Source organism: Equus quagga, chromosome 10 (genome assembly GCF_021613505.1).
Source record: "Equus quagga isolate Etosha38 chromosome 10, UCLA_HA_Equagga_1.0, whole genome shotgun sequence".
Lineage (NCBI taxonomy): Eukaryota > Metazoa > Chordata > Mammalia > Perissodactyla > Equidae > Equus > Equus quagga.
In genome coordinates this window covers 66,171,342-66,196,007 of record NC_060276.1, presented here as the reverse complement: position 1 = coordinate 66,196,007, position 24,666 = coordinate 66,171,342, and the positions used below count along the sequence as shown (strand labels likewise).

General features: G+C 44.5%; 1 protein-coding gene across 1 annotated transcript in view; it reads left to right on the top strand.

Moving 5' to 3' along the window:
* The window catches only part of SLC16A2 (solute carrier family 16 member 2), a 97,464-nt gene extending 74,612 nt beyond the window's left edge, over positions 1–22,852 (top strand). The window contains 5 exon segments of the mRNA XM_046673825.1: positions 9,639–9,783; positions 13,010–13,460; positions 14,452–14,595; positions 18,407–18,635; positions 20,259–22,852. Of these exon segments, the coding sequence (XP_046529781.1) occupies positions 9,639–9,783; positions 13,010–13,460; positions 14,452–14,595; positions 18,407–18,635; positions 20,259–20,479 (1,190 nt within the window). The 3' untranslated portion in view covers positions 20,480–22,852.
* The last annotated feature ends 1,814 nt before the right edge of the window (positions 22,853–24,666 follow it).

The following is a 24,666-nucleotide window of genomic DNA, read 5'->3' as shown; positions in this document are numbered from 1 at the left end:
AGGAAGGTATCAGAGGAAGCCCAGTAGGGATATTGAACACTAACCCCTGCTCAGCAGTAACAAGGCACCCATCTGCCCCAGGGTACCAATGGAGGCTAAGCAGGGAACCTGGACTTCCACCCCCATCTCTTCTACCCCACCTAGGAATAATGAGGTGTTGCCTCGCTGGCACAGTGTCATAGTAAGCCTGCTAAAACACAAGATTTAAATAAGATTCAGAGTCTCATAACACAATGTCCAAAATGTCCAGGACACAATAGAAAATCACTTGTCACACCAAAGACTAGGAAAATCTCAACTTCAATGAGAAAAAATAATCAATTCACACCAACACCAAGATGACACAAATGTTGGAATTATTTGACAAGGATTTTAAAGCAGCCATCATAAAAATGCTTCAATGAGCAATTACAATCATACTTGAAATAAACGAAAAATCACTAAGTCTCAGAAAATAAATAGAAGATATAAAGAAGAAACAAATGGAAATTTTAGAACCAAAAAATACAACAACTGAAATGATAATAATAAAACAAAAACATCACTGGACGGGCTCCATGAAAGAATAGAGAGGACAGAGGAAAGAATCAGTGAACTTGAAGGCAGAACAATAGAAATTATCCAATCTGAAGAACAGAGAGAAAATAAATTGAAAAAAAAAATGAACAGAACCTCAGGGAACTGTGGGGCTCTAACAAAACATGTAACATTCCTGTCATCAGAGGAGTCTTGTATGGAAAGGAGAAAGAAAGTGGGGCTGAAAAAGTGCTCAAAGAAATAATGGCTGAAAAGTTCCCAAATCTGGCAAAAGATAAACCTGCGGTATCAAGGAGCTGAGTGAACCCCAAAGAGGATGAACTCAAATTAATCTATGCCAAACACATCAGAGTCAAATTTCTGAAATGTAAACACACACACACACACACAATAATCTTGAAAACAGTGAGAGAGAAATGACACTTTAACTTAGGGGAAAACATTCAAATGACTGTGGATTTCTCACCAGAAACCATGGAGGGCAGAAGGAAGAAGTGGCACAACACTTTTCAAGTGCTGACAATAAAGAACTGCCAACCCAGAATTGCATATCCATGAAAATATCCTTCAAGAACGAAGGAGGAGAGGGCCTTTTAAAGGAGGAGGGGGCCAGCCCCGTGGCCAAGTGGTTAAATTCACGCACTCTGCTTGGGTGGCCCAGGGTTTCATCCACTCACATCTTGGGCATGGACCTAGCACTGCTCATCAGGTCAAGCTGAGGCAGCATCCCACATAGCAGAACTAGAAGGACCTGCAATTAGAATATACAGCTATGTACTGGGGAACTTTGGGAAGAAGAAGAAGAAAAAGATTGGCAACAGATGTTAGCTCAGGTGCAAATCTTAAAAAAAAAGAAAAAAAGAATGAAGGGGGAAATCGAGACATTCTCAGATGAAGAAAAACTAAGAGTATTTGTCACCAGCAGACCTAGCCTAAAAGAATGGCCAAAGAAAGTTCTTTTTTTTTTTTTTTTTGAGGAAAATTAGCCCTGAGCTAACATCTGCCACCAATCCTCCTCTTTTTGCTGAGGAAGACTGGCCCTGAGCTAACATCCGTGCCCATCCACCTCTACTTTATATTTGGGACACCTGCCACAGCATGGCTTGATAAGCAGTGCCGTGTCTGCACCTGGGATCCAAACAGGGGAACCCCAGGCCACCGAAGCAGCACGTGCGAACTTAACCACTGCGCCACTGGGCCAGTCCCCAAAGAAAGTTCTCTAGACAGAAAGTAAACAATAAAAGAAGGAATCTTGGAACATCAAGAAGGAAGAAAGAATAATAAAAAGAGTAAAATTATGAGTAAATACAATAGACTTTCCTTCTTCTCTTGTGTTTTCTAAATTATGTTTAACAGTTGAAGCAAAAATTATAATGATTCCTGATGTGGTTATCAATGTACACAGAAGAAATATTTAAGATAATTATATGAGGGAGGGTGAAGGGACATAAGGGAGATTAGATTTTTACATTCTAGTCAAACTAGTGAAATGTTAACATCAGTAAACCATGGTAAGTTATATATATGTAAGGTAATAGCTAGGCAACCATTAAAAAACGTATACATAGGGATACACTCAAAAGCACTATTAATCAAAATGGAATTCTAAAAACTGCTAAAGGAAGCTACAGGTAGGCAGAAAAAAGGAAATAGAAGAATGGAAAATAGAGGAAACAAATAGAAAAACAAAAATAAAATGACCCTAGCATATCAGTGATTATGTCCATTGTAAATGGTCTAAATAAAGCAATTAAGAGATTAGCAGATCGGATAGAAAAATAAAAAACATACCCCAACTATATGCTGTCTACAAGAAAGTCACTTCAAATATATATCTCCAGGAATTACGCTGGGTGAAAAAAGCCAGTTTCAAAAGGTCACATACTGTATGACTCCATTTATATAACTTTCTTGAAATAATGTTATAGAGATGGAAAACAAATCAGTGGTTGCCAGGAGTTAGGGATGGTGGGGGAGTGGAGTGAGTGTGACCATGAAGATCTTTGTGGTGATGGAATAGTTCTGTATCTTGACTGAGATGATGGTTACACGAATCTACACATGTGATAAAATGATACAGAATTGTACACATACATTGTACCAATGTCACTTTCCTGGTTTTGAAATTGTAGTATAGTTACATAAGATGTAACCATTGGGGGAAACTGGGGGAAGGGTTCCTGAGACCTCTCTGGATTATCTTGACTATTTCTTGTGAATCTCTAATTATTTCAAAATTTAAAACTTTTAAAAAAAACCAAACAGATTAACTTTGAAAATCTGTATTAAAAAAAAACCTACAGCTAACTTCATACTTAATGGTGGGAAACTTGCATCTTTCTCACTAAGATCAGGCACAAGGCGAGGATGTCCCCTCTCATCACTCCTTTTCAACATCATGCTTTAGCTAAGTTCTAGCTAATGTAGTAATACAACAGAAGGAAATAACGGGTATACGGATTGGGAAGGAAGATATAAAACTGTCTTTGTTCACAGATGATATGATCATCTATGTATAAAATCTGAAAGAACTGACAAAAAACCTCCTGGAACAAATAAACAATTATAGCAAGTTTTCAGGATACAAGGTTAATATGCAAAAGTCAATTGCTTTCCTATATAGCAGAAATGAACAAGTGGAATTTGAAGTTAAAAAATGAATACCATTCACATTAGCACCCCCAAAAATGAAATACTTAGGTATAAATCTAACAAAATATGTACAAAATCTATATGAGGAAAACTACAAAACTCTGATAAATGAAATCAAAGAACTAAATAAATGGAGAGATATTCCATGTTCATGTATAGGAAGACAATATTGTCAGGATGTCAGTTCTTCCTGATTTGATAAATAGATTCAATGCAATTCCAATAAAAATCCCAGCAAGTTATTTTGTAGATATCAACAAACTGATTCTAGAATTTACATGGAGAGGCAAAAGACCCCAAATAGCCAACCCCCTATTGGAGGAGATGAACGAAGTTGGAGACTGTCACTACCTGACTTCAAGACTTACTATAAAGCTACAATATTCAAGACAGTGTGATAGTGATGAAAGAATAGACAGAGCTCAGAAATAGATCCACATAAATGTAGCCAACTGATCTTTGACAAAGAAGCAAAGTCAATACAATGGAGCAAAGATAGTCTTTTCAACAAATGGTGCTGGAACAACCGGACATCATCATGCAAAAAAATTAATGTAGACACAGACCTTACACCCTTCTTACAGACCTAAATATAAAACACAAAACTATAAAACTCCTAGAAAATAACTTAGGAAAATAACTTAGATGACCTTGGGTATAGTGATGACTTTTTGATAAGGCAGATTTCATTAAAATTAAAAACTTCTGCTCTGCGAAAGACAATGTCAAAAAAATGAGATTAGCCACAGACTGGAAGAAAATATTTGCAAAAGACGTATCTGATAAAGGACTGTTATCCAAAATATACAAAGAACTCTTACAACTCAACAATAAGAAAATGAACAACCCAGTTATAAAATCTGGGTATTTATCCAAAGAACTTGAAATCAATGATCCAAAGAGATTTATGCACCCCTATGTTCATTGCAGCACAATTCACAATAGCCAGGATGTGCAAACAACCCAAGTGCCCTTCTACAGATGAATAGATAAAGAAGATGTGGTATATGTATACAACAAAATACTACTCAGCCATAAAAAGGACAAAATTGTCCCATTTGCAACAACATCGGTGGACCTGGAGGGTGTGATGTTAAGTGAAATAAGCCAGAGACAGAAGGACACATACTGCATGATTTCCCTCATATGTGGAAGAAAACAAATACATGGATAAAGAGAACAGATTAGTGGTTACCAGAGGGGAAGGGGGTTGTGGGGTGGGCAAAAGGGACAAAGGGGTACATACGTATGGTTATGGATAAAAATTAGACTACTGGGGGTGAGCACGATGAAGTGTATTCAGGAATTGATAAACAATAATGTACACCCGAAATTATACAGTTATAAACCATTATAATCCCAATAAAAAAAATCAGCCAAAGACCTTAACACACACCTTATCAAAGAAAATATACAGATGACAAATAAGCATATGAAAAAGATGCTCAACATCATATATTATCAGGGAAACGTAAATGAAAACAACAAGATACCACTACATATCTATTAGAATGGCCAAAATCCGGAACACCAACAACACTAAATGCTGACAAGCACATGGAACAACAAGAACTCTCACTCGTGGCTGGTGGGAATGCAGAATGGCACAGTCACCTTGGAAGATAGTTTGGCAGTTTCTTACAAAACTAAACATATGATTTAGCAATAGTGCTCTCTGGTATTTAACCAAGTGAGTCGAAAACGTATTCTACACAGTAATTTGCATATGGATGTTTATAGCAGCTTTATTCATAATTGCCCAAATGTGGAAGCAACCAAGATGTCCTTCAATAGGTGAGTTCATAAATAAACTGTGGAACATCCAGACAACAAAATAGAGTAGTCCTCCCTTGTCTGTGGGGTATACCTTCCAAGACCCCCAGTGGATGCCTGAAACTGCAGATAGTGCCAAACCATATATATACTGTGTTTTTTCCTATACATACATACCTATGATAAAGCCTAATTTCTACATTAGGCACAGTAAGAGATTAAGAATAACAAAGAATAAAATAGAACAATTACAATAAAAATTACTGTAAATCTTAGCAACCGCAGCATATGATTTTTTCTCTTTCCTTAAGTCCTAAACTTTCACCTTTTCACTTAAAGGAAGCACTTTACAGCCTTTCTTTGGCATATTCTAGTTGCCAGCATCACTACCCTTACACTTTGGGGCCGTTATTAAGTAAAATAAGGGTGACTTGAACACAAACGCTGTGATACCACAACGGTCGATCTGATAACCAAGATGGCTACTAAGTGGTAGCATATCCAGCGGGGATATGCTGGACAAAGGGATGATTCACGTCTAGGGCAGGACAGAGCAGGACAGCACGAGATTTCATTATGCTACTCAGAATGGCGTGCACTTTAAAAGTTATGAATTATTTATTTCTGGAATTTTCCATTTAATATTTTCAGACCACATTTGACTGCAGGTAACTGAAACCGCAGAAAATGAAACCGTGGATAAGGCAGGACTACTGTATTATTCAGCACTAAAAAGAAATGAGCTCTCAAGCCACGAAAAGACATGGGGAAACCTTAAATGTATGTTGATAAGTGAAAGAAGCCAACCTGAAAGTCTATACACTGTATAATTCCGAATATATAACATTCTGAAAAAGACAAAACTATGGAGACAGTATAAAGATCAGTGGTTGCCAGGGATTAGGCGGGATGAACAGACAGAGCACAGAGGAGTTTCAGGGCAGTGTAACTGCTCTGTATGACACCATAATGATGGATACATGTCATTAACAAAAAATGCTATATCAAATATAATTTAAACTTTCTTTGACTGTACAAAAGATACGTTCAAGCCCAGTCATCAGTTTTCATTGTATTGTAGATATTCAGAAGGGCCAAATAATGGTGAGTCCTAGTTTACAAAATGTCAGGAAGATGATTTACCGAATTTAAGTGTCTTTTTCTTCTTCGATGATATACTTGAACTATTTTCTTTGAAAATTTGGCCAGAATAAAAATACATACATCATAAATGAGGTCTCCCACTGGCACTTCCTGCTTCCCTGCCCCCTCTCCTCTTTTTATAAAATCAAATTTATTGAGGTATAATTTACAAATGGTAATATTCACCCTTTTTATACGCACAGTTCTATGAATTTTAACAAAAGAATACCATCGCTAGAGTTAAGGATTAGCAGACATTTGGTCCTGTCCAAAATGTCCATGGGCATATTTGCTTCATGCCAAATGGTTTTGGACAGGACCAAATATCAAGGATCTTTTGGCATGGACCCGATGTTTCCATGGACATTTTAGACAGGACCAAATACGACCAGATATCAAGGACTTTTTGGCGTGAACCAAATGTCTGATGGACATTTTGGACAGGACCAGATGTCCTGCAAGGCGGTTAAGATATATAACAATTCATCACTCCGAACATTTCCCTGGTACTCCTCTATAATAGATCCTCTCCCCCCACCCTTTCTCCCAGCACCCACTGATCTGTTTGTCCCCATAGTTTTGCCTTTTCCAGAATTTCATATAAATGGAATCATTTGTGTCTGGCATCTTTCACTGAGCATAATGCCTTTGAGAGTTGTCCAAATTGTTGCCTGTATCAATAGTTCATTCCTGTTTATTGCACAGTTGTATTCCATTGTATTAATGTATACCCATTTGTTTATCCATTCACCAGTTGAAGTATATTTTGAGTTCTTGCCAGCTTTTGGCAGTCATATAAAAAAAAGCCGTTATAAACATCTAGGTACAGGTTTTCACATGAACATAAGTTTTCATTTATCTTGGGTAACTACCTAGGAGTGGGATTTCAGGGTCACATGGTAATTGTGTTTAACTTTGTAAAAAGCTGCCAAACGGTTTACCAAAGTAGGTACGCCATTTTGCATTCCCACCAGCAGTATATGAGATTTCCAGTTCCTCTACGTCCTCACCAGTACGAAGTATTGTCATTTTTTAAAAGCCTTTTTAGTGGGTGTGTAAAGGTATCTCATTGTGGTTTTACTATGCATTTCTTGAATGATTAATGATATTGAACATCTTTTCATGTGCTTAATTGCCATTCATATCATGTGTTTGTGTGTGTGTGTGTGTGTGTGTGAAATGTCTTTCCAAATCTCTTGCCCATGTTTTAAACTGGATTGTTTGCTTTCTTCTTACTGAGTTGTGGAAGTCAACTCACACTTGTATTCTGGGTACCAGTCTTTTATCCGATGCGTGTGTGGTAAATTTCTTTCCCAGTCTGTGGCTTGCCTTTTCATTTTCATAACCGTATTTTTTGAAGAGCAGAAGTTTTAAATTTTTGTTAAGTCTAATGTATCAATATTTTCTTCTGTGGATCATACTTTTAGTAAATATCTATGAAATCTTTGCCTCACTAAAGATCAGAAAGATTTTCTCCTATACTTTCTTCTAGAAGCTTCCTAGTTTTAAGTTTTACATTTAAGTCTATGATCCATTTGCTTTAATTTTTGTATATGGTGTGACTATTGGCATTTACAAAGCTCTCTTATACATATTATTACATCTGATCATCATTAAAAAAACTTTGAGGAAAGCACATCAGGAATTTGAATCCCCATTGTACAGATGAGAAGACTGAGGATTAAAGAAGTGGTGCTGTGTGACTTGCTCAAGGTCTCACAGCTGATAAGAGGTAAAATTGCAAGGTAAGAGGTAAAATTATTAGGACAGGTCAGGTCTCCTGCTGTTCCAGGACAGTATGTTTGGAGCCAGGCAGCTAGGGCTCAAGAAGGTACCCCAGCAAAGCAAAGATTCCCAGTGAGGATCTGAGCAGAGACGCAGACGGTGGACTAGCCTTGACCTCACTCAGACTGCACTCTTCTGGCCCACTTGGGGATCTACAATTGAAGAGATCCAGAAGCTGGCCTGGCACCCTGCTCAGTTGACACTCAATGAAGGCATTTTGATGATGATGATGATGAAGATTTGGGCCGTGTTCAGAGGAGAGCTCTGAAAGTAATTCCAGAGTTAGAAATTAATGCTAAGAAGAAAAGTTAAGGGAACTAAGATTATTTAGCGTGGAAAAAAAGAACCCAAGATAAAACTTGATAACAGCCTTCAAACAAAAAAACTTGGGCTTTCTTTCTGAGGGCCGAACAAGGGGAAATGGGCTGGAAAAATCTAAGTAAAAGGGCAAATTTCTTCCTCCCTGGTGAGGATTGTTACAGACACTTAAGAGCCTTTAGAAACAGAACAAACTCCTCTTATTTGAGTTTAGAGTCAGGGATTTGCCAAACACGGACTCTGATAAAGGATTTCAGAATGAGGGTTACATGACCCTCTTAAACAGTGTCCTGAGAAATCTTTGAGTAGCTCCTGAACCTACGCTGTGTCCTCGTACAATTTTAGGAGGCCTTTGTCTGTGGCATTCTTTGCTCCTTTGTCTTAGCATCTTCACAGGACTGTTCCAATGACCAAGACAAGACTTATCTTAGCTCCTGAAGGCTCCCATGCTCCTTGGCTCTGAAGCCAAGTAGCCCAGTGCCTAAGGATATAAATCCAGCTTAGCATCCCTGGAAGGGCCTGAAATATTGGCTAGTCCAAATCTGACCCCACTGCTCAAATCTCCCATTCTATCTATATCCAGCCTCTGCTATGATGGGAGGCTTCATTTACCCCAGTAGAAGATAGAATACAATGAAGTTCGGACTAGGAATAAGGAGAGTTGGGTTTGAGTCCCAGATCTGCCACTACCTTGCTGTGTGATCATTGATAAGTCCCTTCACATTTTTCTGGACCTGTTTCTTTATCAGTAAAATGGTAGTGGAGGAATCTCTTTGTTTTAGTTTGTGTTGGTTTAACTGCTGCAACAAATGGCCCTCAAAAATTCAGTGGCTTAAAAGACAAGAAGTTTCTTTATTTCTTATGTAACATTCAGGGCAGCGGTTCCAGATTGGAGAGGGAGGGGAAACTTCACTCCATGTACTTATTCAGGTACCGAGACAGAACTGATGGCAGTCCTGCCAGTCTTAATGCACAACTTCCAAGGTCACTCTGCAGTTGTAGCCCACAGGGAAGCAGAAACCTCATGGGAGCTTTTTCATGGCCCAGGCCTAGAAGTGGTGCGTATCACTTTTACCCACATTCTAGTGGTCAGAATTCGGTCATATGATCATACCAAGCAACCAAAGAGGCTGAGAAAAGTAATGTAGCTGTATGGTAGCTAGTTGGAAGGCTCCATCATAGACTTAATGATCTCCAAATGCCCCCTGCCTCAGCTCTGATGTTCTGGGGGTGTTTATAAACTAGACTCCTGGTTCTCACGTTGCCTTTGAAAATTGCCTAACCTCTCTGACCATTGGGGGCTAGCAGGTTGGCAGTGCAGGCCAATGCAATGTCCCTTGTGAAACGCCAGAGAAAAAGAAATGAAATACTAGCCGTACCAGCAGGTACCATATTAAGCTAAGGTGTCTTTGTGCTTCTTTTCTCTGCAGCATGGGTAGGAGCCCTCTCAATGGGCATGATCTTCTTCTGTTCTCCCATTGTGAGTATATTCACTGATCGTTTGGGCTGCCGAATCACAGCAACTGCGGGGGCTGCTGTCGCTTTCGTCGGCCTCCATACCAGCTCCTTCACCAGGTAAGACTAGGAGTTGCTGGCCATTTGTCCAAGGCTGAGGGTTAACTTCTTTCTGGGCTTCAAGTAGGGACACTTCTCATTGCAGAATTCCTTGTGGCCCTTTCCATGGAGGGTACTCAAAGACCCTGCTCCCAGGAATCATTGTGCAATAGGACTCACCTAGGTAATGTCGCCAGGACACATTGGTAGGAAAGAGCCCCCCAGAAGACCCAAGAGTTCCGAAGTGGTGGGAGGAGCCTAAGCCTGGGTGTTCATACAGCTGGGCCCAAGTCCAGTTTTGGCCACTGAATGGCTATAGAACAACTGATGAGTACCATTCCCCTCTCTGGGCCTCAATTTCTGTATCTGTATCATGAGGGGATTAGACCAGATGGTCTTTTCAGGTCTCTTCCAGCTCTGCCCTATTCCCCTTCAATGTGCCACACACCTCATGACCTCACCTGCCTCCCGGGAATGAGTTTCTGGAGTGAGCCCATGTGAACAACTACCATTTCAGGGTTCCTAAGGGAATCTTACATTGAGAAAAAGGTCAGCTGAGCCCAAGGCTGTTTAGCATTTTGGGCCTCTTTCCAGGTATTTCTGGCTGCTGATGTATAGATGATTTGGGACAGATAAAGATTCATGTCTTGGGCATGAGAAGGGATGTTTAGCAGCATCACTCACTGAGGCATAAACCCAGCACCCAGTTAGGCCTGAACTCTGGTCCTGTTGGTCCCCTTGGCAGAACTTGGTAATGTCAGGCAAGGAGCAGGCTACAGTTCATTTTCTGCTTTCTTTCTGCCATCCTTGCAGAAGCATGTCTGTAGGGGAGGGGAGAAGTAAAAACCCTCCATCACAGCCTGAGGAATATGGGATTCCTAAGGAACTCTATTGACTTTCTGCCAAAGACACTTTGGAAGTTATGGTACACCCTACTTCCAAACTGCCTGGGCTGGTGTAGGAGAATGCCGTCCTGGAGACACAGCTAACTTGTCAGAGCCTTGCTTTCTGAGTTTGCCTCCCCAGAGAAGAACCATGGTTATGCTCTCTAGGCCTAAGTTTCCACTTGAGAGGAGCTTGTTAACTGTGTTCTGCCACAACTGTGCCCTGTGAGGGTGATCCAGCTTTCTTTATGATTTGAGCATTTCCAGCTACCCAGCCTATCCTCCAGCAGAGCTTGAATCTGGCCTGCAATGGTTTCTTGGCTCGATCCTATCCAACTAGAACAGAGGAGGGGAAAACCATGTCCTGCCTGTAATCTGCTCAGCCCTCCCAGGGCAAGAGTTTGCAACCCTTTTAGGACCCCTCTGGTGGTCAGCCTCATTTGCCTTCAGCAAGCTGGTGCCTGCCTCCTTGTGGGAATGAGCTAGGCCTCAGAAGTGGCTCCAGTCTCAGCAGTACACAGCAGAGGCCTGTTTTTTAAGGCTGAGCAGAGCAAAGTGTAAACAAATTAGCAACATACGGATCCCATTTCCCTTCCAATCCACATGAGCTCAGTTACAGGAGGGGAAGGAGCTCAGATGTGTTTTCTTCTGGCACTCTCCTTTAGGCACATTGGAGTAGGCGTTCTGTTCTCCAGCCTCAAAGCCCTTCACTCACCCCCTTTGCTCTTTCTGTAAGAACATCTTCAGAGCCAAAAAACTTTCTGGATGGCTTCACGTCCAGTGGAAAAATGGTTCTACTTGTGGCTAGAGCTCCAAGTCATCCTTCCTGTTGTCTGAATCAGGGCTCTTAGTTCCTTTGGATGGCGTGAGGTAGGGCAGAGCGCAGACAGAGCTAGGGAGGCCTTGGCAAGCCTACTCAGGGGCTTCCTGCCTTGGGGCCCAGCTAGAAATTGATCCACCACACTGAGCTGAATCCCATGCTTTGCCCTCACCAGCCCCCTCCCCGAAGGTCTCCCTTAGATCTTTCTAACTCCTCTCTCTTAGACAAGGTCCCCAGCCCAAGCCAATCCCAAAAGGTACCTAGAATATAATGGAAGTAGGCCCCAAGGAATCTGACAGAAGAGGAGCAATTGGCTTAGCTATGTGTTCCAAGTGGAGGCAACCCTTTTGAAACCAAAGCCCTTGCTCGTATCCAGTGAATGCAAGCAGATGGAAAGAAATGGTGGCGATAGCTGTCTTGGAATCATGAGTGCTAGGCCACATCATCTCTGCAGCATAGGCCCAGTCCTTTAGTATGAGGACTGGGTCTATCTGTGGGGAGGAACCTCTTGACCATGGAGAGTATTAGGTAATTAAGTGGTCAGATAAGAACTATTGCAAAATATGTGGAGGCTTCAAAAAGAAAACAAAATTCTTCACTAGGTTGTACCAATACCGTCTGAGGGCAGATGGCTGGCCAACCTGACCTTCCCATGGCCTTTTCCCTTCTGACACTTTGCCTTCTGTTACAGAGGTTTATGGCCACAGCAGGCCCTAAGAGTTGTAAGCCAGAACTTGTCTTACTTCACCAGGCCCACAACTTCTTTGAGGCTCCATTTCCTGTCAAGCAGCCAGACTACTCTGGAGAACTAATCCATATTATAATTCATATTATAATCCATATTATGTCCAGCAACAGGAGTTTGGCTCTAGAAGTTAAAGGGACTCTTTACCTCAGGATTCCCGTGGAGATCATCTAGGGCCTGAAGTAAAGGGTCTTGGGTTATCCAGACTTTGGGCAGGGTTGGGGAAGGGGTGTCTTTCGGAAGTACACCAGGCATTCTCTGAAATATTGAGGACCCTGAGCATGGAGAAAGACACTGAAATGTCCTGTGAAGGGTCTCATTCTTCCGTGATCTTGGCTCCTTACAGACGTTTGTTGTAACTTGCGATAAAGCTTTGGCTACCAGCCTATCCATGGTGTCTAGGTGAGCAGTAGGTGAAACTGCTCTCTCTGAGGCATTGACTTACTCCTTATAGCCCCTCAACCAGCCCTTGCATAGGCTGGTTCTGGCTTTCTTTTGAACAATCCCCTCTGATGGGGTGCTGTGATTCAAACCAGAGTCACACAGACCTAGAGTCAAGTCCAAGCTTTGCTGATCCCCAATTTTGCTACCTTGGGTACATTACTTCCCTGAGCCTCTGTCTCCCCATCTGCAAAATGGGGATCAGAAGATCCTGCACCTTGCCTGTTCTGAGGGTCAGTGGTAAGTGGGGCTGTGGGTTAAGGGTAGGAGGATGCAGGTCTCAGGAGGGTGAAGGGAGAAGAGCAGATGGATTGCTGGTCAGGCTGCTGAGGATAGCTCTTGGTGTCTCTCCCACAGCTCACTAAGCCTGCGTTACTTCACCTATGGGATTCTCTTTGGTTGTGGCTGTTCCTTCGCCTTTCAGCCATCTCTCGTCATCCTGGGCCACTACTTCCAACGCCGCCTGGGTCTGGCCAATGGTGTGGTGTCTGCTGGGAGTAGCATCTTCTCCATATCCTTCCCCCTCCTCATCAAAACACTGGGGGCTAAGATCAAGCTTGCCCAAACCTTCCAGGTGCTGAGTACCTTCATGTTTATTCTTACACTACTTTCACTCACCTACCGGCCCCTCCTGCCCAGCTCCCAGGACACCCCAAGCAAAAGAGGTGTCCGCACCCTGTGCCAACGCTTTCTGGCTCAGCTCAGGAAGTACTTCAACATGCGAGTGTTCCGGCAACGTACCTACCGCATCTGGGCCTTCGGGATTGCTGCTGCTGCCCTTGGCTACTTCGTTCCCTATGTACACCTGGTGAGGAATGCCAGGGTGGGCCTACCCTACCTAGCCCCAAGAAGCTGCCCTTAACCTTCCTGAAGTCCAGAGGGTAGGGGCGGAGGACATTGAAAGGGCAGAGCTGGGACCTTTGGAAAAAGAGACAAAACAGTAGTTGGAGAGACCCAGAGTGGGAAAGGGCAAAGGCTCAGGGAAGACCTCAATGGGAGACGGGGAGAGTTCCTTAGGGGAAGGCCCATGCCTGTGGTTTCCCCCTCTGATAAATCTAGATGGATTTTCAGGAGAAGATATGCATCATTGGGCTGCAGGAGACTGGCCCAGATGACCTAAGGATAGGGTTTTCTAAGAGTATGTTCTATGGAATGCTGGTCTTTGAGGCCAAATGATTTTATTTAGGAAATAACATGTACTAGATCTCTCTAGCTTCATAATATGTAGCAATATTTTAAAGTTACCAAAAGATCCTGTAGTAAAGAAACCCATTTATCTTTGTTGAACCAGCATCCACCTAATTTACATGGCCATAGAACCGTCAGGTGTAGCCTAGCTGTTATCTTCCACAGACCTTGTGGTTCTTAAAAAACGCATTTGGAAGTGTTAGCTGGACGTTGGTGGATCCTTCTCCCCTGGTGACCTGCCGTTGCCCCAGGCTGTCAGTTCTGGATCAGGGAATGGGGAGATTATAGGGTAACCCTTGGATTTTCTCAGTTGTTAAGGCTGTATTCTATCCTGCCAGAGCTTAGAAGGGGCTTGGAGATACCCATTCCCCTCAGCTGTTGCTCAGAAGCCCAGAATCCAGAGAGCCATGGGACATGCAGCCTTTTAAGCTGTTAGAAGCAGTCAGGGAGCTTGTCCTGGAGCTAGGGCTACAGGGGAGAGGGCTGCAGGGGAGGGAGCTCTTGCTGTGGTCCAGGGAAGTAAGCAGCAGAGGGTTCTGGGTATGCCAACAACTAACCAGTCAGCTCCTCTTCTTCCTCTTGTCCTGGGGGCCTGGTGCTATGCTTTTCAGATGAAGTATGTGGAAGAAGAGTTCTTGGAAATCAAGCAGACCTGGGTGCTCTTGGTGTGTATTGGGGCTACCTCAGGCCTCGGGCGCCTCGTATCGGGCCGTATCAGTGACTCCATTCCTGGACTTAAGAAGATCTACTTGCAGGTGAGTTTGATCATTCTGTCCACTATGGGGAGGAACAGCCTTCCACAGATGCTAGGTTATCCCCAGCCTTTGAAATAGAACGGTAGGGTGTGTCACTGATATGCCCTGAGCCCCAGCTCTGACACAAGCAACATGGGAAAGTCAATCAAATTCTCTGAGCCTCAGTTTCCCTTGCTTTGAAATGAAGACAATCATCCTGTTCTGCCTTCTTCATCAAGGTGGAGTGAGGATCCAGTGAGAGTAGTGTAAATGGAACCTCTAACAACACTTTCAAAGAAAGTGTTTATTAATAATGGCTCTCCCATCTAAAAGAGGGAAACTGAGGCCAGGAGTTAGATGCTGCTCCCATTGAGGACTGATCTCACTGCTACCCTGTAATCTCTCGGAGGGTGTTGGGCATCTATAGTATTTTGTGGCCCAATGTGTCTCTCCTCCAGGTCCATCAGCTCTTATACTTCAAGAGCTACTTGGTATCAAGCACTGGCTCTCAAATGCCATCCTCTTGATGGACACCAAAAAAAGTGCCAGAAAGGGCCAGGCTTCACTTCCCCTCTTTAGGCCTCACTTTTCTCCTTTGTGCAATGAGAATAATTCTTGCCCTTCCTATCTTACTTCACAGATGAGGATCAAAAGAAATATAGGTGTGACTAGGCTTTGGGAAGTAGAAGATGTTATAGCCATCAAAGGTTTTTATCCTTCTGACAGTGACAATGGTAGCCTCATATTGTGGGCAGAAGCCATATGGATGCTCAAGAGGCCATTGTCTGTGTGAACTGGGCTCTGGTCTGGTTTGAATACGTACTACTGCTCAAGCTGTCTGTCTTTGTCTACCTGGCAGCAATATTGCCTTTCTTACCTGGCTCATGCTTTTTGCTCCTGCATCTGGGTTTACCAGAAGGTGAAGGTGCCCAAGTGTGAAACCCTGTGGAGAAGCAACAGCAGCCCCAGAAAATATGTGGTCACAAATAATCCATCAGGAAGGTGGTTGAGTTCTGACTTTCCTAGGGAAGCCCTAAAACCAATGTGCCCTGACTACAGTCATAGCAGGAATTTCTGTCTTCTGACAGCACCAAATGTTTTCCTAAATACCATCACATGTCTTGGACAAAGATATGATTAAGATTTCCTGTTGTGTTTAACTCTGTGTTAGATTTGCAAGAGCTGGTGGATCTTCTTTGTCAGAGCTAGGGGTGACCTTATGGTCTATCCAGTCCAAGTTCTCATTACACTGATGGAAAAACTGAGAGAAAGACTCACACAGACAGTAGTGTCACAGCTGAACTGCTATGTAGCACTCTTCTCATATTCCACTTTACCCTAAGTGATGGATGGCAGAGCCACATCCCAGAGATGATGAGTGACTTGATCAAGGTCAAACCAAAGGCCTATGACTGAGATAAACCAATTACAAAATTTTGAATTCCTGTGCAAATATTGGCAAGTGCCTTATTCGGGTGGCTTTTTGCATAGGCGTATGTGTGGCTTCCCCAGCCTCTTCCACATGCCACCCCTGTGGGTCTTCCCTGTCAGTGTCGGTAGCTCCAAGATGCCAAAGGATGCTGGAAATCTGGGTAAGCTAGCATTGGGCCAAGGCGTTATCTTGAGGAGAGGCAGCATCCCCTGCCTAGCTATATAGCTCATTTCTCACCACAGTCCCTAGGAGGGAGGTAGGGCCCAAACAGCTCTTGCTTTCTATTGTGCACAGGGAGTTCCCAGGGAGGTGAAGGCATTAGCTAGTTAGAAGTAGAACTAGGCTTAGGGCCTGGTGCTTTGGCTGGCCACTTCCCCTACCCACCCACCACTCTCTCCCCTTTTCCACTCTTACTTGCCACTTAGAATAATATAAAACAACCTTAGAATGTTATAGCTGAAACATATCTTCATCAACTTGTCATCCAACTCCCTCATTTTACAAATTGAGGAACCGAGGCCCAGAGAGGGAAAGTAACTTGTCCAAACTCATTCTTCAGGTAAGTGTCTCAGGCCAAGAGCACAAGACAATGGATGAACTCCTTTCTCTTAAGCTACTCAAGATACTCCATCACAGGAATTTGCCTTCCTTTCTCCGTGGGTCAGATGTAGGAGTACAGGCCTGGGAGAGGAAAGGAGTGTACACAGCTATAGGTTCTGAAGAGACATCCACTAGATGCTGTGCTACTTACTATTGCTGAAAAGAGGAACATGTGTCTAGTGTTAAGCCCCTGGACAGTCTCTTGAAAAGAAAATGGTGACAACCTGAAGAATAGCCTCACTTTGGGCCAGTTCTTGAGACCTGATTCTCAGTTCCAAGAGGGATTTTTAATTTCTTAACCTTAGCAAGGCCTCATGGAGGATATTAAGAGGCAACTAGATACAATATGTAGTAATTAGAGCCAATTGAAATTAGTTAATGGGGTCCTTTGCATCATATATATAATGGTATTAACTCTTAATTGCCATACCATTATGGCTTGGTTGATAGGTGGGTCTAGTTTTATTTTATAGGTGTGCATGAATCTCCTAGAGGAGAAGCTGGGATATCTGGGTTCTTATTCCTAAATTCTGCCTAGCTATCCCAAAACAGCCTGGGCAAAGTTCAAAAGTCCCCCAACAAAGAGATTTCCTCAGGCATAGCCAGGACATTTCTTATCCTCTGCAAAAACCAACCAATTAACCTAACAAGCCCACTGACAGCAACAACGCAGAAAATCTTTAGGGCTTGAAACAGCCTTGCCCCTCCTACCCCTTCTATGTGGCGATGTGGTGACTTATCCTCACCATGTGGTGACTTACCCTCCCTGGGTAAGTCAGTCTGCCTGTGTAAATTATGGAAAATCTTGGGTCCTCTCAAGGCCTTGGTAAACAGATTGGATCTTATCCATGACCCCGGGATGACCTGGCTCTGGTGGCTCCATTGCGGGGGGGGGAGAGAGTTCGTTTCTCTGCCTGCAGCCCAGGGCTTCAGTCTGGGTCACTGACATAGGTTGCAAATGACCTTAATCAAAAGACCAGCTATGTTTCCAGTGGTCCTTCTCTCTTTTGAGATGGAAAAAGCAGCCTCTGGAAAGGCAGTTTCTTTGTTTTGGAGTCATTTTGCTCAGCCCAAAGAAAGCCCAGCGGCTAGTCAGTGCCCCTGGGCTGGCTTCATGCTCCCTAGACACCCTCCTAGTGTCTTGGTTCTACTTAAAGGCCCCTTTGTTGCTTTCTCAGGGTTCCCAGGCATGCCTAAAGGCCCCCCAGAACCTGAGATATGTGAGATGGGTAGTGTCCCATGTCCTAAACCATAAGGAACCTGGGTGAACCTCCCAATGGTCTCCTTCATGCCAAGGTGTTTTCTAAAAGTGGTCACTGGCATCTCCATTGCAGGAAGATGTGCCTTCCGTTCATGCCCCCATCTAATCATCATTCAAGTCATCCTCACTTCCTCCCCTCCCTCTTCCCATGCCTTTCTTGGATCTGGGAATAACAGCATAGTCTGATCCCAGACCCTGATGCCTGGGGCAGCCAAACACAGGATCAGAAAGCAGAAACAGCAATTCCCTTTATCTCAGAGTCTAGTGAAAAGACATCTTGAGGACAGGGGCCATGTTCCCTCCTTGTTTTTAAATCTTGACAGAATCAGTTAAATAGGGGCTCTCTTAAAAACTTTGAATCCTTCAGTGAAGGACTTAGAAGGGGCCTAAGTAACTATTTAGTCCAACCGCTCTCTCTGTTGACACCCCTCTGCCCCATTTTATAGATGGTAGAAATGAAGCCCTGAGAAAGGAGATGTGATTTGTTATGTGGTCCTGGCTGGCAAGCACAACATGACCTTAGGCCCTTGCTCCTCTAGGTCATCTCGTTCCTGCTCCTGGGCCTGATGTCCATGATGATTCCCCTGTGCCGGGGCTTCGGGGGCCTCATCGTTGTCTGCCTCTTCCTGGGCCTGTGTGATGGCTTCTTCATCACCATCATGGCTCCCATCGCATTTGAGCTGGTGGGTCCAATGCAGGCCTCGCAGGCCATTGGCTACCTCCTGGGCATGATGGCCCTGCCGATGATTGCTGGGCCTCCCATTGCAGGTGAGGATAATGTTACAGGGAGGGCATGAGTGGGGGGGTCCTGTCTTCCCTGGGCCCTAGCTCTTCTGAGCACCTCTGCTTGAAGTCCCTTTTCCTCTTATTCTCTATTTAAGCAGCTTTGTCAGAGTGCATGAAACCCCCCACCACTATTGGTTGAAGAGACTAAGCACAATATACATGCATGGATTCATTTTGAGGAATGGGCTTTCCATGGCTGTATATCTGTTTCAGTGAGGTTTTATTGTAAACAAGATGGCTGATTCTAGGAGGGTAGAGAGAGAAATGGGTTTGGATTTCCGGAGCATTCTGTTGATCCAGTATTCTCTCTCTTTCTTCACAGGCAAGTAATTATTTGCAAGGTAGTTGGCAGGAAGAGAAGAGAAAGTGGGCCCCCGTTTTATTAAGACTTAGAGACACCCCTCTCCTCCTCTACTGACTTCTGAACTGAACCTGTAGAAGAGATTGATTAAGGTCACATCCTAGGACTGGGCCAGTGAGGCTCACTTCCAGCAGGGAGCAAATTGTTGGCTTGCCATCTTTTAGCACTCCTGGTTTCTCTCTCCACTCTTCAAGAAGGGCATTGATGGTACCCCAGGGAACACAGGAAACAAGGAAAACCAATGAAAAGAGAACTTCATTTCCTTTAGGTTGTATTGAAAATATTGATTCATGGGCTAGCCTTTCCTAGGCTGGCCAAGTAGGCTAACAACAAATGTTCCTTGAACACCAATTCTGTGCAAGGTGTTGTGAGGACACTGGTCATGCTGTGTGACAGTGGCAAAAGCTTCCACTCAGGCCCTTGTGCAACAGCCACACTGCCCACTGGGGGAGTGGAACCTCTACCCAGCCCCTTATCCCAAAGGTAGATCCCGGAATCCACATCTCTTTCCAATTTGCTTACCTCCTAAGCAGCCTGAGGACCTACTTGCCTTTCCTCAGAGGATGCCTTTGCTCATCCTCCCTATAAGGTGCCCCACATTAGCTTCTGGAGGTGAGCAGAGGAAGCCTTGAGTCCCAGGCCAAATACATCCATGGTATTGGCAACTTAGAGGAACCCAGAGGGGCCAACCATATCTGTAACTGGAAGGAAGGATACACATACAGCCCCCTTTAGGACAAGCGGGAATTTCAGAGAAAGTACTTCAGAGAAAGGGAAAATAGGAGCCAGGCTAAATTGTTCCACAAGAACACTCTATCCCAAGTTGGGGGTGGGAGGGTAGACTGCTGTGAACCAAGACAAGGCTTGGCCATCTTCTGTGGAATTCTTTTAAACTAGCTTCCCTCCTAACTCCATAACTAGAAGAGACTGAAAGTTAGCTGAAGCTTCATGAAAGTAAAAAATGGAGAACTTTAAGAGAAGATTCACTAGATTCTTTCATAATGAACATTAGCTTCAAAGGCCTGCAGCCCCAGTATCTCAGAGAGGAGCTGTCTGCCTTTGTAATAGATGTTTTATTTCTTCCATCTGGGAGTGTTTAAATTGAGCGTGCTCCTGGATCAAGGCAGTGCAGGCCAAGATTCTCTGGATAGGCATTGTGGATAGACAGCCCCTAGAAGGGGCTGAGAGTACCTTTGGGCAGTAGGGCAAAGCTGAGCTTGACTTGTCTCTCTTAACTGTTTCAGGCCTTCTCCGCAACTGTTTTGGGGACTACCATGTGGCCTTCTACTTTGCTGGTGTGCCCCCCATCATTGGAGCTGTAATCCTCTTCTTCGTCCCTCTGATGCATCAAAGGATGTTCAAGAAAGAGCAGAGGGATTCCAGCAAGGATAAGATGTTGGCCCCTGACCCAGACCCCAATGGGGAGCTCCTGCCAGGCTCCCCCACCCCTGAGGAACCAATCTAATGCCTCTTCCTTGCTATTGTGTGCTCCTCCTCCTCAACCCTTTCCCTTCACCCTGCCCTGCTCAGCATTTATATTTTTGCCACCAGCACACTTGTTCCCAAACCTGCACACACAGCATTTCAGCCACTTGACCATCTCCCCTGGAGCCAAAGCTCCAGGTGTTCCAAACTCATTAACCAAATTCTCCCTATGAATGCCTTTAAACTTGCCAGGGTCCTTCTCCTCCCAGGACTTAGAAGAGCTTTGGAATCACTCACTGGCCTTTGGAACCTCTCCATATACTTTCTGACCCCTGGGGGAGATGGGGGATGGGACCTCCTGGCCCCAGCTTGTTAGTGCCCCACTAAAAGCAACTGCCAAAGGTGCTACTGTATCCCCAGGAGCCTGGTAGGAAGACCCAAGCCTCTGTGTGCTGAGGAGTTCCTTGCCGTCTGTCCTTGGGAGCCCTTGAAGGGGAGGCAGGGGTGGAAGGGCAGACAGGTAAAATGAGACAAGGAGCTTTGTTTAGCCTCAGAGTCTCTGAGGGCTGTGACTTCCCAAAAGCTGTGGGTGCCATCATTTTACAAGTATACAGAGAGTCTCCCCATCACACTGTTGGTTAACAGTCTGCTTCCTTCTTTCCTTGCCCCCTTTTTTTCCTCTACTGCCTCCTCTCCCTTCTCTGTCCTCTCTATTTCTTTTTATGACTGTCATAGACACATGGGTGCTTGAAGAAAGGAGGGACCCAGAACTTGGGCCAATCAGCCTCACCTTTGCCCAGCCCACCCATAACACTAGCACTCATCTCATTCATCTCAGGTTGAGCCACACTCACATCTCACTTTTTGGCTCAAGCTGCTATAATCATAGACTGGAAGAAAATACCACATAGGGATCACGGGGCCTTAAACACCATAAAGCTCCACTCACTGATTTTTACAGATTTCCCAGCCTAATACATTAACCTGAAGGCCCTCCCAGCTCCCCATCCTTGTATCTACCTGTCAAAATGTGAAGAAATTTCCTTCATCTCAGCAGGCAGAGGAGGACTGATGACATGGGGATGGCATGGTGGAGGGAGAAGCAATAGTTATTGACCTGGCAAAGGACCAACTCCTCCATCTCTCATGAGTCATGGCAGGTCAATATTTCCACCTGGGCCAGGCCAGGAAAGGGACAGTTTTAGAGAAAATCCCATTCCCAACCTGGATCCCAAAAAAGGTAGAGGCAGCAGCCGCCCATAGGATTGGACAATTTCTTTTAGGAAGAAGCCATCCTAGCCTTTACCACCCAATGTGCCCCCCGTGCTGGGCATCCTGGGCCACTCTGCTTAGCGGGCATTAAAGGTGCCAGGAAAACTAAACTCTGGACCATCTTCATCCCTCAGAAATAGGTGCCAGATGCTTCCCTATGCCAAGGCTCTGGGCAACACTCTTACTGAAGAGCATTCCCAGCCAGGCTGTATCCAGCTAGCACAACTCACCTCATTAGGAGCTCAGCCTCTCTCCTCACTTTTCCTCTTTGTGTCTCTTTCTCCATATTCTGGGCCTTTGTCTGTTCTGTTCCTGTTACCCTAACCTTTCATCATCTTCTTGCCAGGCATCCTTGGCTGTCACTTGGAGCTAACAGTGCCACCCCAAGCCAGGACCATCCCGGGACCAGGAGGATGAGGTTGCCCCTGAGGGGCTCCAAAGAAGACAGTGGTCGCTACACATGAGTTTTTCCATTACAAATAGGCAGCTGGGGCATGGTTGGCCTCTGATGGCCTCACTCAAGGCTAATGTCCTGAGCCCCCTCCATTGGTCCCAGTCTAGCTCTTATCAATTCCCCAAAGGAAAACCCACTGGTTCTTGGCTCTGTGGGTAGGAAGGGGCCTAATTACTATCCTGTCAGCTCAAAGAGCAATGGAACAGGAGAAGCTGGGCCCCAGGAGCCTTGTAACTTTGAGGAAAGACCATTGAAAATGTTAGAGTAACAAAGCTCCTGCTTCCATTTTCCCCTGCCTCACCCCCACCAAGTCATCGGAGGGCAGTTCTGCAGGGCCTCCTTTGTTGCTCACCGTGTGGATAGCTCTTAAGAATCAGGCTGCCACCCACTTCTCTCCAGATGAAGGAAAGACATTCACAAGTCCCAAATCTGCCCTATCAGGTGTCACATAACATGGTGGAATGTCAGTTTATTTCTTCCACACATGTGCACGTGCATGTGCGGGCTTGTGTGCTTTTGGAGAGAAGATTGGTTGGCGAAAGCAGCACAGTATTAATATTTAGGGTAGGATGCAGGTTCTTATCACCACAGTTAAATCTAGGAGAATGAACAAAATTTGGGAGCTTGAGATCTGGGACATTTGAATCCTCAAAAGGTTTGGAACAAAATAAATAGATCTAAAAAATCTAGCTTTGGTATGTATGTTCCCCACAAGTGTGAAATAGTCTTAACCTGGTTAACAGCAGGAAGTTTGGCCTCAGAACTGAAATCTCATTTTAAATCAAATCTCTGCCAGGGTCTATACTCTCTGTGAGAGCAGAAATTGGAAAAGGAGCCATATAGGGGTTTGGAGTTGGGTCGACTATTCAGGATTGGATTTATTAGAGAGCTCTGAAGTGGAAAAGTGGTTCCTTCACAAAATGAGAACATGGTTAGTGGTTGAGTCAGAGTGGAGGACCCACCAAAGCCACTACCTTGCTACAAACATGCCATGTTGAAAATTGGCACAAAGACCTTAGCAATAATACAATTCAAACACCTTTTCCTCTCCCTTGTTATTGATGGGGGACCCTGAAGGGACTGGTATAGCTGAGTTACACAGCCAGGCAGTGACAGAGCTTGGAATTGAGGGTGATGAGAAGAGAGACCTCCAACAATGACAAAGTTGGGAATAACTTTAGAGTTTGCCTTGTCCATACTCTGCATTGAATTTAAGTGGGGAAACTGAGGCCTAGAGATTGTAAGGGACTGCAGCAGTTTCACACAGTTCATGTGACAGAGCAGGCTGAGACTTGAACTCAGGTAATTGACTTCCAGTCCAGTCCATCATTTTACAGATGAGGAAACCAACGCAAGGAGGGGAAAATGACTTGCCCGCTTCATTCAACAACTATATGGTGAACCTATTTCCAAAAGGGTGTCAGCAGGATCAGCTCCAAGCAAAAATGAAATCTGAGCAAAGTCTGACTTTTAGCATATCCCATCTTTTCACAATTACCTTACTCCCAACCAACACATACTTTTGGTATTCTCTCTTCCTAAGCATTCCAGACCTTCATGCAGCTTTGGCCTTGGAAAGCTGGTCCCCGCTACTGCCCTTCCACCCTCAGCAACCGAAGAGATACAAATAAAGTCCATCTCCCTATGGCCATATACTGGGCAGGCGAGGGGCAAAGACAGGCGATGGGTTTTCTTTGAGAGAGAGAGGATGGTTTACCACCCAGCTCCTGGCTATTGTCATTTCTTCCCTGACTCAGTGCAGACATCCTCAGGCTGCTAGTCTCCTCATCTCCTCCCACTGAGACTAATTACTCTATCTTGCTGCGTGGCCCCAGGCTCTCCCACCCAGGGTCTGCTGCTCCCTCAGTACCTCCCCCAGTAGCCCCAAGGCCCCAGTCTTGTTTGATCACTCAGGATCATTAGATTTCAAAGCTGTGGAATCCCGCAATTTTTATGAGCATATGCTCTCCTCCAGGGCCTTTTGATGTCTGAAGAGGGAGCCAGCAGCTCCCTGCCACTTCTCCACGGCAGCAGAGCAGGCCAGCTGACAGGGATTACAGGTGCCCCCAGCAGATCCCTGGTGTCTGACAGCTGGTGCCTAGATAGGGTGGGTGCTGGTTTGAACCAGAGCCCTTGAAGCAAGTTCTGAAATTCTAATAAGCTGAAACGTAGAGGAAACTCCAGAGGCACAAGGAAAGGGCTTAGATACCCAACTCCAGCAGAGGTTGAGGAGGCTTTGCTTTAGAAGGCTAATTCTTGCCTTTCAGCTCTCTCTAGTGGTCACCAGAAGCAGAGTTCCATGCCTGGTTTTCGAGTCGTTTCAGCAATATTTTCTAGGGACCCACTCTGTGTCAGGCACTCTGCTAGAACCCAAGGATTTCAGGAATGAAAGGAACAGAGTTGAGAAAACACAAGAAGGAATTTGTACTATCTTCTTTCCAAGAACCCTTTTCCTCTTCTGGACACCAGCGGCCCAGAGTTTACCGACCTCAGAGCCCTTG